The 17168-nt window shown below is 52.4% G+C and overlaps 1 protein-coding gene across 2 annotated transcripts in view; it reads right to left on the minus strand.

The window, feature by feature from the left end:
• Positions 1–17168, minus strand: part of LPIN2 (lipin 2) — a 608403-nt gene that overhangs the window by 547573 nt on the left and 43662 nt on the right. The window contains exon 1 of one of the 2 annotated variants that reach the window (XM_078687464.1): positions 14870–15269. The exons of the other annotated variant lie outside the window; for it this stretch is intronic. Within the exon in view, the coding sequence (XP_078543590.1) occupies positions 14870–14968 (99 nt within the window). The 5' untranslated portion in view covers positions 14969–15269. Of the gene's footprint in view, positions 1–14869; positions 15270–17168 lie in introns of those variants that run through there. 2 annotated transcript variants of the gene reach the window in all.

Raw genomic sequence — 17168 nt, forward strand, 5'->3', positions numbered from 1 at the left:
CCTAGCACTCCCTAGTCACTCTGCACTCCCTAGCACTCTGCACTCCCTAGCACTCTGCACTCCCTAGCACTCCCTAGTCACTCTGCACTCCCTAGCACTCTGCACTCCCTAGCACTCTGCACTCCCTAGCACTCCCTAGTCACTCTGCACTCCCTTGCACTCCCTAGGCACTCTGCACTCCCTAGGCACTCTGCACTCCCTAGGCACTCTGCACTCCCTAGGCACTCTGCACTCCCTAGTCACTCCCTAGTCACTCTGCACTCCCTAGGCACTCTGCACTCCCTAGTCACTCCCTAGGCACTCTGCACTCCCTAGGCACTCTGCACTCCCTAGTCACTCCATAGGCACTCTGCACTCCATAGGCACTCTGCACTCCCTAGGCACTCTGCACTCCCTTGCACTCCCTAGTCACTCTGCACTCCCTAGCACTCTGCACTCCCTAGCACTCTGCACTCCCTTGCACTCCCTAGTCACTCTGCACTCCCTTGCACTCCCTAGTCACTCTGCACTCCCTAGCACTCTGCACTCCCTAGCACTCTGCACTCCCTAGCACTCCCTAGTCACTCTGCACTCCCTAGCACTCTGCACTCCCTAGCACTCTGCACTCCCTAGCACTCCCTAGTCACTCTGCACTCCCTAGCACTCTGCACTCCCTAGCACTCTGCACCCCCTTGCACTCCCTAGTCACTCTGCACTCCCTAGCACTCTGCACTCCCTAGCACTCTGCACTCCCTAGCACTCCCTAGTCACTCTGCACTCCCTTGCACTCCCTAGGCACTCTGCACTCCCTAGGCACTCTGCACTCCCTAGGCACTCTGCACTCCCTAGGCACTCTGCACTCCCTAGGCACTCTGCACTCCCTAGGCACTCTGCACTCTGCACTCCCTAGTCACTCTGCACTCCATAGCACTCCCTAGCACTCCCTAGTCACTCTGCACTCCCTTGCACTCCCTAGCACTCTGCACTCCCTAGTCACTCTGCACTCCATAGCACTCCCTAGTCACTCTGCACTCCCTAGTCACTCCCTAGTCACTCTGCACTCCCTAGGCACTCTGCACTCCATAGCACTCCCTAGTCACTCTGCACTCCCTAGTCACTCCCTAGTCACTCTGCACTCCCTAGGCACTCTGCACTCCCTAGTCACTCCATAGGCACTCTGCACTCCATAGGCACTCTGCACTCCATAGGCACTCTGCACTCCATAGGCACTCTGCACTCCATAGGCACTCTGCACTCCATAGGCACTCTGCACTCCATAGGCACTCCCTAGCACTCCCTAGTCACTCTGCACTCCCTAGCACTCCCTAGCACTCCGTAGTCACTCTGCACTCCCTAGCACTCCCTAGCACTCCCTAGCACTCCCTAGTCACTCTGCACTCCCTAGTCACTCCCTAGTCACTCCCTAGTCACTCTGCACTCCCTAGTCACTCCCTAGTCACTCTGCACTCCCTAGTCACTCCCTAGTCACTCTGCACTCCCTAGTCACTCCCTAGTCACTCTGCACTCCCTAGTCACTCCCTAGTCACTCTGCACTCCCTAGCACTCCCTAGGCACTCTGCACTCCCTAGCACTCCCTAGGCACTCTGCACTCCCTAGCACCCCCTAGTCACTCTGCACTCCCTAGCACTCTGCACAAACTTGCACTCCCTAGTCACTCTGCACTCCCTTGCACTCCCTAGCACTCTGCACTCCCTAGTCACTCTGCACTCCCTAGTCACTCTGCACTCCCTAGTCACTCCCTAGTCACTCTGCACTCCCTAGCACTCCCTAGTCACTCTGCACTCCCTAGCACTCCCTAGTCACTCTGCACTCCCTAGCACTCTGCATTCCCTAGCACTCTGCACTCCCTAGCACTCCCTAGTCACTCTGCACTCCCTTGCACTCCCTAGTCACTCTGCACTCCCTAGCACTCTGCACTCCCTAGCACTCTGCACTCCCTAGCACTCCCTAGTCACTCTGCACTCCCTTGCACTCTCTAGGCACTCTGCACTCCCTTGCACTCCCTAGCACTCTGCACTCCCTAGTCACTCTGCACTCCATAGCACTCCCTAGTCACTCTGCACTCCCTAGTCACTCCCTAGTCACTCTGCACTCCCTAGTCACTCTGCACTCCCTAGTCACTCCCTAGTCACTCCCTAGTCACTCCCTAGTCACTCCCTAGTCACTCTGCACTCCCTAGTCACTCTGCACTCCCTAGTCACTCTGCACTCCCTAGTCACTCTGCACTCCCTAGTCACTCTGCACTCCCTAGTCACTCTGCACTCCCTAGCACTCCCATCACTCTGCACTCCCTAGCACTCCCATCACTCTGCACTCCCTAGCACTCTGCACTCCCTAGGCACTCCCTAGTCACTCTGCACTCCCTAGGCACTCTGCACTCCCTAGGCACTCCCTAGGCACTCTGCACTCCATAGTCACTCTGCACTCCATAGTCACTCTGCACTCCATAGTCACTCTGCACTCCCTAGCACTCCCTAGTCACTCTGCACTCCCTAGTCACTCTGCACTCCCTAGCACTCCCTAGTCACTCTGCACTCCCTAGTCACTCTGCACTCCCTAGTCACTGTGCACTCCTTAGCACTCCCTTGCACTCCCTAGCACTCTGCACTCCCTAGTCACTCTGCACTCCCTAGTCACTCTGCACTCCCTAGTCACTCTGCACTCTGCACTCCCTAGTCACTCTGCACTCCATAGCACTCCCTAGCACTCCCTAGTCACTCTGCACTCCCTAGTCACTCCCTAGCACTCCCTAGTCACTCCCTAGCACTCCCTAGTCACTCCCTAGCACTCCCTAGTCACTCCCTAGTTACTCTGCACTCCCTAGCAATCCCTAGTCACTCTGCACTCCCTAGCACTCCCTAGTCACTCTGCACTCCCTAGCACTCCCTAGTCACTCTGCACTCCCTAGTCACTCTGCACTCCCTAGCACTCCCTAGTCACTGTGCATTCCTTAGCACTCCCTTGCACTCCCTAGCACTCTGCACTCCCTAGTCACTCTGCACTCCCTAGTCACTCTGCACTCCCTAGTCACTCTGCACTCTGCACTCCCTAGTCACTCTGCACTCCCTAGCACTCCCTAGCACTCCCTAGCACTCTGCACTCCCTAGCACTCCCTAGTCACTCTGCACTCCCTAGGCACTCTGCACTCCCTAGGCACTCCCTAGGCACTCTGCACTCCATAGTCACTCTGCACTCCATAGTCACTCTGCACTCCATAGTCACTCTGCACTCCCTAGTCACTCTGCACTCCCTAGTCACTCTGCACTCCCTAGTCACTCTGCACTCCCTAGTCACTCTGCACTCCCTAGTCACTCTGCACTCCCTAGCACTCCCTAGTCACTCTGCACTCCCTAGTCACTCTGCACTCCCTAGCACTCCCTAGTCACTCTGCACTCCCTAGTCACTCTGCACTCCCTGCACTCCCTAGTCACTGTGCATTCCTTAGCACTCCCTTGCACTCCCTAGCACTCTGCACTCCCTAGTCACTCTGCACTCCCTAGTCACTCTGCACTCCCTAGTCACTCTGCACTCCCTAGTCACTCTGCACTCCCTAGCACTCCCTAGCACTCCGTAGTCACTCTGCACTCCCTAGCACTCCCTAGTCACTCTGCACTCCCTAGCACTCCCTAGCACTCCCTAGTCACTCTGCACTCCCTAGCACTCCCTAGCACTCCCTAGTCACTCTGCACTCCCTAGTCACTCCCTAGCACTCCCTAGTCACTCCCTAGTCACTCTGCACTCCCTAGCACTCTGCACTCCCTAGCACTCCCTAGTCATTCCCTAGTTACTCTGCACTCCCTAGCACTCCCTAGTCACTCTGCACTCCCTAGCACTCCCTAGTCACTCTGCACTCCCTAGTCACTCTGCACTCCCTAGTCACTCTGCACTCCCTAGTCACTCTGCACTCCCTAGTCACTCTGCACTCCCTAGTCACTCTGCACTCCCTAGTCACTCTGCACTCCCTAGTCACTCTGCACTCCCTAGTCACTCTGCACTCCCTAGTCACTCTGCACTCCCTAGTCACTCTGCACTCCCTAGTCACTCTGCACTCCCTAGTCACTCTGCACTCCCTAGTCACTCTGCACTCCCTAGTCACTCTGCACTCCCTAGTCACTCTGCACTCCCTAGTCACTCCCTAGCACTCTGCACAAACTAGCACTCCCTAGCACTCTGCACAAACTAGCACTCCCTAGCACTCTGCACAAACTAGCACTCTCTAGGCACTCTGCACTCCCTAGGCACTCTGCACTCCCTAGCACTCTGCACAAACTAGCACTCCCTAGTCACTCTGCACTCCCTAGCACTCCCTAGTCACTCTGCACTCCCTAGCACTCCCTAGTCACTCTGCACTCCTTAGCACTCACTTGCACTCCCTAGCACTCTGCACTCCCTAGTCACTCTGCACTCCCTTGCACTCCCTAGCACTCTGCACTCCCTAGTCACTCTGCACTCCCTTGCACTCCCTAGCACTCTGCACTCCCTAGTCACTCTGCCCTCCCTAGTCACTCTGCACTCCCTAGTCACTCTGCACTCCCTAGCACTCCCTAGCACTCCCTAGCACTCCCTAGTCACTCCCTAGTCACTCCCTAGTCACTCTGCACTCCCTAGTCACTCCCTAGTCACTCTGCACTCCCTAGCACTCCCTAGTCACTCTGCACTCCCTAGCACTCTGCACTCCCTAGCACTCTGCACTCCCTAGCACTCCCTAGTCACTCTGCACTCCCTTGCACTCCCTAGCACTCTGCACTCCCTAGCACTCTGCACTCCCTAGCACTCCCTAGTCACTCTGCACTCCCTTGCACTCCCTAGGCACTCTGCACTCCCTAGGCACTCTGCACTCCCTAGGCACTCTGCACTCCCTAGGCACTCTGCACTCCCTAGGCACTCTGCACTCCCTAGGCACTCTGCACTCCCTAGGCACTCTGCACTCCCTAGGCACTCTGCACTCCCTAGGCACTCTGCACTCCCTAGGCACTCTGCACTCCCTAGGCACTCTGCACTCCCTAGGCACTCTGCACTCCCTAGGCACTCTGCACTCCCTAGGCACTCTGCACTCCCTAGGCACTCTGCACTCCCTTGCACTCCCTAGCACTCTGCACTCCCTAGTCACTCTGCACTCCATAGCACTCCCTAGTCACTCTGCACTCCCTAGTCACTCCCTAGTCACTCTGCACTCCCTAGGCACTCTGCACTCCCTAGTCACTCCCTAGTCACTCTGCACTCCCTAGGCACTCTGCACTCCCTAGGCACTCCCTAGGCACTCTGCACTCCCTAGTCACTCCATAGGCACTCTGCACTCCATAGGCACTCTGCACTCCATAGGCACTCTGCACTCCATAGGCACTCTGTACTCCATAGGCACTCTGCACTCCATAGGCACTCTGCACTCCATAGGCACTCTGCACTCCATAGGCACTCTGCACTCCATAGGCACTCTGCACTCCATAGGCACTCCCTAGCACTCCTTAGTCACTCTGCACTCCCTAGCACTCCCTAGCACTCCGTAGTCACTCTGCACTCCCTAGCACTCCCTAGCACTCCCTAGTCACTCTGCACTCCCTAGTCACTCCCTAGTCACTCCCTAGTCACTCTGCTCTCCCTAGTCACTCCCTAGTCACTCTGCACTCCCTAGTCACTCCCTAGTCACTCTGCACTCCCTAGCACTCTGCACTCCCTAGCACTCCCTAGGCACTCTGCACTCCCTAGCACCCCCTAGTCACTCTGCACTCCCTAGCACTCTGCACAAACTTGCACTCCCTAGTCACTCTGCACTCCCTAGCACTCTGCACTCCCTAGTCACTCTGCACTCCCTAGTCACTCTGCACTCCATAGCACTCCATAGCACTCCATAGCACTCCCTAGCACTCCCTAGTCACTCCCTAGTCACTCCCTAGTCACTCTGCACTCCCTAGCACTCCCTAGTCACTCTGCACTCCCTAGCACTCCCTAGTCACTCTGCACTCCCTAGCACTCTGCACTCCCTAGCACTCTGCACTCCCTAGCACTCCCTAGTCACTCTGCACTCCCTTGCACTCCCTAGGCACTCTGCACTCCCTTGCACTCCCTAGCACTCTGCACTCCCTAGTCACTCTGCACTCCATAGCACTCCCTAGTCACTCTGCACTCCCTAGTCACTCCCTAGTCACTCTGCACTCCCTAGGCACTCTGCACTCCCTAGTCACTCCCTAGGCACTCTGCACTCCCTAGTCACTCCATAGGCACTCTGCACTCCCTAGTCACTCTGCACTCCATAGGCACTCTGCACTCCATAGGCACTCTGCACTCCATAGGCACTCTGCACTCCATAGGCACTCTGCACTCCATAGCACTCCCTAATCACTCCCTAGTCACTCCCTAGTCACTCTGCACTCCCTAGTCACTCCCTAGTCACTCTGCACTCCCTAGCACTCCCTAGTCACTCTGCACTCCCTAGTCACTCCCTAGTCACTCTGCACTCCCTAGTCACTCCCTAGTCACTCTGCACTCCCTAGTCACTCCCTAGTCACTCCCTAGTCACTCTGCACTCCCTAGTCACTCCCTAGTCACTCCCTAGTCACTCTGCACTCCCTAGTCACTCCCTAGTCACTCCCTAGTCACTCTGCACTCCCTAGTCACTCCCTAGTCACTCCCTAGTCACTCTGCACTCCCTAGCACTCCCTAGGCACTCTGCACTCCCTAGTACTCCCTAGGCACTCTGCAATCCCTAGTACTCCCTAGGCACTCTGCACAAACTTGCACTCCCTAGTCACTCTGCACTCCCTAGTCACTCTGCACTCCCTAGTCACTCTGCACTCCCTAGTCACTCTGCACTCCCTAGCACTCCCTAGCACTCCCTAGCACTCCCTAGCACTCCCTAGCACTCCCTAGCACTCCCTAGCACTCTGCACAAACTTGCACTCCCTAGGCACTCTGCACAAACTTGCACTCCCTAGGCACTCTGCACTCCCTAGGCACTCTGCACTCCCTAGGCACTCTGCACTCCCTAGGCACTCTGCACTCCCTAGTCACTCTGCACTCCCTAGTCACTCTGCACTCCCTAGTCACTCTGCACTCCATAGCACTCCCTAGTCACTCTGCACTCCCTAGTCACTCCCTAGTCACTCTGCACTCCTTAGCACTCCCTAGTCACTCCCTAGTCACTCCCTAGTCACTCTGCACTCCTTAGCACTCCCTAGGCACTCTGCACTCCCTAGTCACTCCCTAGTCACTCTGCACTCCATAGCACTCCCTAGGCACTCTGCACTCCCTAGCACCCCCTAGTCACTCTGCACTCCCTAGCACTCTGCACAAACTTGCACTCCCTAGTCACTCTGCACTCCCTTGCACTCCCTAGCACTCTGCACTCCCTAGTCACTCTGCACTCCCTAGTCACTCTGCACTCCCTAGTCACTCCCTAGCACTCCCTAGCACTCCCTAGCACTCCCTAGCACTCCCTAGCACTCCCTAGCACTCCCTAGCACTCCCTAGCACTCTGCACAAACGTGCACTCCCTAGGCACTCTGCACAAACTTGCACTCCCTAGTCACTCTGCACTCCCTAGTCACTCTGCACTCCCTAGTCACTCTGCACTCCCTAGTCACTCTGCACTCCCTAGTCACTCTGCACTCCCTAGTCACTCTGCACTCCCTAGTCACTCTGCACTCCATAGCACTCCCTAGTCACTCTGCACTCCCTAGTCACTCCCTAGGCACTCTGCACTCCCTAGTCACTCCCTAGGCACTCTGCACTCCCTAGTCACTCCCTAGTCACTCTGCACTCCCTAGTCACTCCCTAGTCACTCTGCACTCCTTAGCACTCCCTAGTCACTCTGCACTCCCTCCGCACTCTGCACTCCCTCCGCACTCTGCACTCCCTCCGCACTCTGCACTCCCTCCGCACTCTGCACTCCCTCCGCACTCTGCACTCCCTCCGCACTCTGCACTCCCTCCGCACTCTGCACTCCCTCCGCACTCTGCACTCCCTCCGCACTCTGCACTCCCTCCGCACTCTGCACTCCCTCGGCACTCTGCACTCCCTCGGCACTCCCTAGCCCTCTGCACTCCTTAGCACTCCCTTGCACTCCCTAGCCCTCTGCACTCCTTAGCACTCCCTTGCACTCCCTAGCACTCTGCACTCCCTAGTCACTCTGCACTCCCTTGCACTCCCTAGTCACTCTGCACTCCCTTGCACTCCCTAGTCACTCTGCACTCCCTTGCACTCCCTAGGCACTCTGCACTCCCTAGTCACTCTGCACTCCCTTGCACTCCTTTGCACTCCTTAGCACTCCCTAGGCACTCCCTAGGCACTCCCTAGGCACTCCCTAGGCACTCCCTAGGCACTCGGCACTCCCTAGTCACTCCCTAGGCACTCTGCACTCCTTAGCACTCCCTAGTCACTCCCTAGGCACTCTGCACTCCCTAGGCACTCCCTAGGCACTCTGCACTCCCTAGGCACTCTGCACTCCCTAGTCACTCCCTAGGCACTCTGCACTCCTTAGCACTCCCTAGTCACTCCCTAGGCACTCTGCACTCCCTAGGCACTCCCTAGGCACTCTGCACTCCCTAGGCACTCTGCACTCCCTTGCACTCCCTAGCACTCTGCACTCCCTAGTCACTCTGCACTCCCTAGTCACTCTGCACTCCCTAGTCACTCTGCACTCCCTAGTCACTCTGCACTCCCTAGTCACTCTGCACTCCCTAGTCACTCTGCACTCCCTAGTCACTCTGCACTCCCTAGTCACTCTGCACTCCCGTCACTCCCTAGTCACTCTGCACTCCCTAGTCACTCTCTAGCACTCCCTAGTCACTCCCTAGTCACTCTGCACTCCCTAGCACTCCCTAGTCACTCCCTAGTCACTCTGCACTCCCTAGCACTCCCTAGTCACTCCCTAGTCACTCTGCACTCCCTAGCACTCTGCACTCCCTAGCACTCCCTAGTCACTCTGCACTCCCTAGCACTCCATAGCACTCCCTAGTCACTCTGCACTCCCTAGCACTCCCTAGTCACTCTGCACTCCCTAGCACTCCCTAGTCACTCTGCACTCCCTAGCACTCTGCACTCCCTAGCACTCCCTAGTCACTCTGCACAAACTTGCACTCCCTAGCACTCTGCACTCCCTAGTCACTCCCTAGTCACTCTGCACTCCCTAGCACTCCCGTCACTCTGCACACCTTAGCACTCCCTTGCACTCCCTAGCACTCCCTTGCACTCCCTAGTCACTCTGCACTCCCTAGCACTCTGCACTCTGCACTCCCTCGCACTCCCTAGCACTCTGCACTCCCTAGTCACTCCCTAGCACTCTGCACTCTAGTCACTCTGCACTCCCTTGCACTCCCTAGCACTCTGCACTCCCTAGTCACTCTGCACTCCCTAGTCACTCTGCACTCCCTAGTCACTCCCTAGTCACTCCCTAACACTCCCTAGCACTCTGCACTCCCTAGCACTCTGCACTCCCTAGCACTTCCTAGCACTCCCCAGTCACTCTGCACTCCCTAGCACTCCCTAGCACTCCCTCGCACTCCCTAGCACTCCCTAGTCACTCTGCACTCCCTAGTCACTCTGCACTCCCTAGTCACTCTGCACTCCCTAGTCACTCTGCACTCCCTCGCACTCCCTCGCACTCCCTCGCACTCCCTAGTCACTCTGCACTCCCTAGCACTCCCTAGTCACTCTGAGGCAAAGCCAAGGTCTACCGTGTCAAAGTACACTTAGAAGTCCCATAATTTAAGCACGCACGTGTGGTGACCTGATGTTCTGGTGGGTGTTTGTCAACAGTGAGGCTGGAAGCCTGACTGTCAGCCGCAGAGCACGCTGAAGTACTCGAACTGTGATGAAAGATGGGAGGTGGTCACTATTTCCAAGCATGTTACGGTCGCAATTGGCCTGTAGATGGACAAGTTACCGTGGTCAATATTCTACATCTTGAAACGGGTGCCTATTTTGTATTTCAGTACCATAGTGACTGCATCTCTTGAAAGAGAGCCATCTAATCTATTAGGCAGTGACAGCTCAAGGATGTGTAGGCCCCCAGCAAATTATATTTTCTGGCCCCCTGTTTGGGACAGCTTTGAATGTATTGCCCCTCGGCTCATTCAATGCCTATGATGAAAAGCAATACTGAATTGTATGTTAAACTATATGCAACAGCACCGGCCAGCTAAAGAGAGTAGTAAGGAAGAGACAAAGGTAGAGAGAGGTGAAGGGTAGAAAGAAAAATGTAGTAAAAGGAAGTTGAAAGACAGATGTGAAAGAGAGGTGAGGTTTATACAGGAATAGAGAGTTATGGGAGGAAGAGATGGTGAGGTACAGAGACCTATAAAAAAGATTGAGAGATACAGTTTAAGTGGAATGGGTGTGTTGAGGAGGAAGTTCAGAGATAGATGTGTTTGTGTGTGTGTGTGTGTGTGTGTGTGTGAGAGAGAGGGAGAGAGAGAGAGGGAGAGAGAGGGAGAGAGAGGGAGAGAGAGGGAGAGAGAGGGAGAGAGAGGGAGAGAGAGGGGAGTCGACGTAGAAAAAAGGAAGTAGAGGCAGAGAAACAGAGTCAAAAAGGAGTAAGATATTTAGTAAGGAAATGGAATGGAAACGGAGGTATAACAGAGAAAGGGAATGTGGATTGGTGAGTGGTGATCTAATGGTGAGTTAAATTTTGAGTTTAGGTAGTGGGAGAATGCAGTGGAGTCGAGAGAGGTGATGTAGTGAAGGAGATGTGAGGTAGTGAGGGAAATGAGATACAGAGGCAAGAGGAGTGGTGAGGTGGAGACACGATTACATGCAAGCCGTACGAGCCAACATTTTCTAACAGAGAAAATTAAGAAAAACAGATCCGGGGAAATTAACTTACCCGTACACTTGCATTTAAGTGAAGAAGTTTCTAATAAGTAAAAAGATTAAATAAAGCAATTTTCGCTATAGAAAACTTGGCGTCTTTGGCCCAAGTCGGAAGTGTTGGATGTGTGACATTTTCATGAACTAGCATTCATTTATCCACGGTCCACCTTTACCAGGATCCTTAAATGCACCAGTTAATGCCCCTTCACAGGAGTCACTAATTAATACAATGCTTGAGTAGCAGCGCCCAACAAATCCGATATCAAATCCAGGCCCTGTGCTAGCACCTGCCACCCTTTCAAACAGCCCGTCCTTCTTTAAATCTCGCCCCCCCACTCACCAGTTACCAGAGCCCACAATGCAGACTTTTCGGGGTGGTGACATCCTGGCTGTCACTTTCTCTCTTGCTCTCCGGGCAGTCTGTCGCTCAGTCTGCCTGCTGTTAGCGGGAGGGGGGGGGGGGCAGGAACGTGATCACGGACACGGGAGGGGGGGGCAGGAACGGGCTCACGGACACGGGAGGGGGGGCGGGAACGGACAGAGGGACATCGCGACAGCCCAAGAATGCCAGTGTTAGGGTGTGTTTATTGCTCACACTCTGCAAAGTAAATTTTATAGAAGCGGAAGCGCATCTGCCATTTCTGCCCAGTCAATCGGCGTGCTGTTCTGAACTCTGGGTGACCGTGGGAGTGCAATCCCCACCCGCCTCAACTACAAAGCGTCTGCAAAACGCGAGAGGTCTGTAACCAAGCTTGAGCGAGCAGGTACTGGGGCTGTTTTAAGCGTTCTGACGCCTAGCGCCGTTTAGGCGCTCTTTTGATTGACAGGTATATCCAGCGCGAGACCCCCCGCCGCCCCCACCCCCCAAAAAAGCCATCCAATGGAGAAACAAACATTTACAGCACCTTATGTCGACTGCACTTTGACTGCTCTCTACCAATCACATCAAACGGCAAGATCACCAAAAGGATATGGTAACAAAATGTGAAGGGTGCTGTCCATGTACAGCACCAAAGAAGCCCGAATAGGACTCTGCCCGGCTAACACTGTCGAAGGACAGGCCCCGGGCTACGCCGTCCATCTGTCTTCATTGAACGTCAACCCCCCACTCCAGCTGGACTGACCGCAGTTTCATCTTAAACCCAGGTTGCGGTCAGACGCCCGGCCAAACATTCGCAGCAGTAACAGATGTGACCTCCAGAAAAGTGAACAAGATGCCGAAATCTTGAGGATGAAAGGAGTAACCAGTCCAAAAGCAGAGGGAACCCACGAGATGGCACAGAAAGGTCCAAAGGAGGAGCACGGACGGACATTTAAGCACACTCTCAGAACACATTGACAGGGTCATTGACAGCCTGCAAGGGCTCTCTCCGTGCCAATCAAAACCCCTTCTATAGTTGCATTCTCGAATGCAGTTATATTGTATGAAGCAATAGCTCATCCTCTAATAAGGACAACCGACAATGAGAATTGCATTGCCTCCGAGCTTCACCCACGGGATCATCGCATTCAGTGAGAATACACAATTTATTGACATTTTAACTTAGCATGTTCTCTGACTCAGTGCAGGCAACAGAAGAACGCCCTGCGAACTCACTAACCACATCTACATCCGTTTCGGTACTCTACAACAAGAGCATAGCATTCTCTACTGCGCCAAGACTAGTTTTCACACCACGTTAGTGGCCACTCGTGTAGCAGCAAAACCGGCGTGCTGGATCACAAAATGCACAGCATTTCAGAGAAACAGCGCGCTGCCTTTGTTGAACCTCCCATCAAATTGAACAGCGGGTGGGGGGGGGCAGGAACGGGCTCACGGACAGCGGGAGGGGGGGCAGGAACGGGCTCACAGACACGGGAGGGGGGGCAGGAACGGACAGAGGGACATCGCGCAACCTACCCCTACAAACGACACTTCCAAAATGGCAAAAACAATGCTTTAAAAAAAAAAAAAAAAGCACCGCCCACCGCCTCATGACGATAGCAAGGGGGCGGGATGAGTAAAAATCGCGGGAAGGCCCATGAATCTGGTCGGGGAATGAGTGATGCATCTCTGTTCCAATGGCTAGCCTCCATTTATGGAGCTAGCCAATGGGACAGAGAGGCAGGACGAAGCCCCATACATGTAAACAAAAGTTTTTCGCTTGCGCAGCTTTCGGCGAGGCGAAACCTAAAAAGAAAAGCGCTATGATGCGGTCTGGCCGTGTCCTTTCGCTTTTTTTTTTTTTTACTTTTTAGCAATGTAGCACAGCAGCTCGCACCGCTGTCCAACATTTTGGAGAAAAAAAAACATTCACAAAGCCAACAGAGCTTGCATAGGAAAAACCTACTGGCTTTGTCAGCGTTGGTTTCTCTGGCGCTCGCCACCAGGACTTCCGAATGCCAGGAATGCCTCATATTAATTCAACCTCATGTCTTCAACTACCCTACATTTCCTGTCTTTTTAATTTTAGCTCATTCTAAGTTCTTTTTCCCCCCTCTTCTTTCTCCATTTGTCATGGTTTCTGAAGCTTTCTTTTGTGCCTTGTTTCTTTCTTTTCTCCCTTTCTATGTGCCAACATGTAATGATGAGCAAGCACTGACAAAGCCAATAGCCCTTGTTTAAAAGTGCTAAAGCATCCAGCTTTCGCACATTAGAGCGAAACACACAGGAAAGAGCTAACAAGAGTGGACAAAGTGGGATATAGCTGAAAGCAAGCCCCTCATCCACTTCATTGCAAGCAATGGATTTGAGGTGGAAGGGTGCAGTTGTAAGGTTGTGCGATACAGCTGTAAAGAAGTGCCTCATTCCGTTCAATGCAAGGACTGGATTTGGGGAAGGATATACCAAACAGCCAATAGCATTCGATAAGAGATTGATATTTCATTGGGTTGAGACAACAAGTGAATGTGAAAGTCTCAATCCAATAGCTGAAAGAAGCTGGCCGAAGAAAGCAGATGGTTCAAGGGGTGGACCGAAAGGTCAATCCATGCACATTGTGAGCAAACAATTTCTAATCTGCACAGCCAAAACTTAAAAATAACCCTGGCCCCAAAAATGAATGCCAATGACCTCCGGAGCCACTGTCGCAAATTAGGCACTGTGAACTTCAACAACATGCTAAATACAGATGTGCACAGAGATTGCCTTACATGGTGTTTAAGTGAAGCCATCTCGGCTAAATCAACTCCGGCTTCAAGTATTTCGGTACTATGTCTTCATCTGTGCCACACTCGTATACGGAGTAACATCAGGTGGCGAAGCAAAAGTGAAAAGGCACAACTCAAAGGAGAAATGTGTCAAATTCTGTTTTAACACATAAGCAGGTCTTGTGTGATTTTCACATTGCAACACCGTGTGTGGTGTTTGGTTTTTCGAGCCAAGGCAGACGACCTAAAAGCATTGCTGAACTAAAGCGCTAATGCATATTGGGTTAAAACGTCTACCCTTTCACGATGGCCAACATGACATAAAATGGACGCATTGTCACTTTGCATCAGGCAACGTGATGTTAATAAGTCAAGATTCTTGCCTTTTTGCGGAGCCTCGTGTGCCCTAGGTTTTGCAGTACACTACGGTACATCTAAAATGCCTCTCGGTTTCTTCTTTTGATTAAACAGACGGTCTTGATTCCGAAGAAACATCTTCGTATCCAATTTGCTTCAGTATAGGAGTGTACGACTGTACAAGTTACATTTTGAAAGCTCCTGAACAGGTCTTCCTCCGGTTTGAATTTGCTGCTGCTACTCAATGTAGAATGCATCTTGTACATAAATGTATTTCTTTGCAAAATAGTCTCCAGTGGTTTTACAATTTACATAGTATTATTAATCTTAATAAGTGCTTGAGCGTACGGATTGAGGAACCCTAGATGACGTGCACACATTACACTTAAAGGGGTGTCTAACAAAACGTGATTAGTCCTAGATTAGCAGAAAACAGCTAAAAGTGAAAACAGAAATAGGCACAATGCTGGTTTGCACTGTATTACAGAACTGTAATATTAGACCTCACTACAAAACCAGGGGAGGCGAAGTTCCAATGGTCTGAAAGCGCCAAGATGTCTCTTTAGAGTGCCCTTACCAGGAGTCCAGATGATCCAAGGCTGAAGGATCCTCCAGTATTTTCGTAAAAAAACTCGTCAAAGCCATCGTCCTTGTCACCAATGTCCAGTTGGAACATCTCGTTGTGCAGCACAGAACCCTATTAACGCTGCTGCTTGTCTACATACTGTAGTGCGCAGGCAGCGCTGCACAACCACAGCATACACCCAACACTTAGTCCCCTTCTCAGATGCACAGATGAACTTTCGGTGACTGCTGCCTAGTGCGGTTTAGTTGCAAAGGAAACAGCAGTGTCAGAGCGACAACACAAACCACCCGCTCTTACTTCGCCAATAAGAAGTAGTCAGAAGATGACAGCCTACTCCCTGCCTAAGAGGAATCTGGACACCCTCTGCCAGGTCCATGAACTCGATCACATGGCCGGTGTAGTTAATCATTCTACTAACCTCGCCTGCACCTTTTTTCCAAGACAATAAAGGCAACCAATAGCAAAGAAATAGTCCTCTCTGACCGACCTTGCACTTCATGTACAAGAAATCGAAAATGAAGGTATGAAGCACTGATAATTGACGTCGACAGCAATGCCACTCATCACAACTAATACAGATCTGTTGAAGTATGTGGGCTTCGCTTCCGGGTGAGGTGAGAAAATGGATATTTAACAAACAAGGAAAGGAAAACATTTTGCCGAGTTTTACAGGGCATAAGAAGATAGTATCAAACCGTAGAGAATTAACAAGAATCAAAAATAATTTTAAATGTTACTTTTTTGTATCTTGTTTATTCCGTATTTCAGAGTGATAAGCATAAAAAAACCTTAAAAGACTGAAAATTGCAACAGCTATCATGTTAGTGGTCTTAGCTGTTCCAGAACAACTTCCCTACAAAGGAAAAAAATTACTCGAAAAATGAAAAACGATCAAAATAGTAGACAAAAAATTTCTCTTTAAGTGTGTGTGGGAAAGAGCAAGCGGTATAGGACAAACAAAAAGAAACAAGCATTTACAATGCAATGGTCTCGTCCTTGTTAAAGTTAGAGCTATTGGCATGGCTCATGACATTATTTTTGTTTTTAAAACATATAAATGGCATTATTATTTACAATGCCAATAGTTTCATCTCTCGCAAATGCGAGACCTATTGCATTTGCACCCACACACAGAGCCACACACAGAGCCACACACAGAGCCACACACACACACAGACAGAGCCACACACACAGCTCTCTGCCCAGTAACGCCCTAGGGAACAGAGGCAAAAGCAGGGAACAGAGTAAAACTGGATCACAAGCAGGGCAGAGGCACAAAAACCGGATCACAAGCAGGGCAGGGCACAGAGGCACAAGCAGGGCACAGAGGCACAAAAACCGGATCACAAGCAGGGCACAGAGGCACAAAAACCGGATCACAAGCAGGGCACAGAGGCACAACATGCAACGAGGGAGCAGGGGCAGGAAAGCAAGCACAAGCAACGAGGGGGCGGGCAGCAAGCACAAGCAAAGAGGGGGCAGGGGGGCACAAAAACCGGATCACAAGCAGGGCACAGAGGCACAAAAACCGGATCACAAGCAGGGCACAGAGGCACAACAAGCAAAGAGGGGGCAGGGGCAGGAGAGCAAGCACAAGCAACGAGGGGGCAGCAAGCACAAGCAACGAGGGGGCAGGAGGACACAGAGGCACAAAAACCGGATCACAAGCAGGGCACAGAGGCACAAAAACCGGATCACAAGCATGGCACAGAGGCACAACAAGCAACAAGGGGGCAGGGGCAGGAGAGCAAGCACAAGCAACAAGGGGGCAGCAAGCACAAGCAACGAGGAGGCAGGGGGGCACAGAGGCCCAAAAAACGGATCACAAGCAGGGCACAAAGGTACAACAAGCAACGAGGGGGCAGGGGCAGGAGAGCAAGCGGGCAGCAAAAAGGTGCCAAATTATTCATAACTTCAGTTTTAGAGAAAACCCAAAAAGAAGTCTCAAATCTATTTGGAGTCGCAGACATTTCAATTTGAAATTCAAATGGTCTAAATCAGAATATCAGACCCTACTTTGACCAAAAGGGCCGGGCGATACTTATAACAGAGCCTAACAACCACTAATACGGGCGGAAGGAGGAAATAGATAAGCAGCAGGTTACCTACCGGAGTATCCAGAACAGAGGAAGGTATAAAACGTGCTGGGGGGTTTATCTCGACGTCAGTAGAAAATAAATAAACTGAAAGGCCAAGGTTATAATAGGCTGTCAGATAGGGAAAGCGAGGAAGAAGCAAAAATGCACATATCTAGGGAGATTTTTTTCCTTCTTTTCCGACATTACAAGCC

Source organism: Lissotriton helveticus, chromosome 4_1 (assembly GCF_964261635.1).
Source record: "Lissotriton helveticus chromosome 4_1, aLisHel1.1, whole genome shotgun sequence".
NCBI lineage: Eukaryota > Metazoa > Chordata > Amphibia > Caudata > Salamandridae > Lissotriton > Lissotriton helveticus.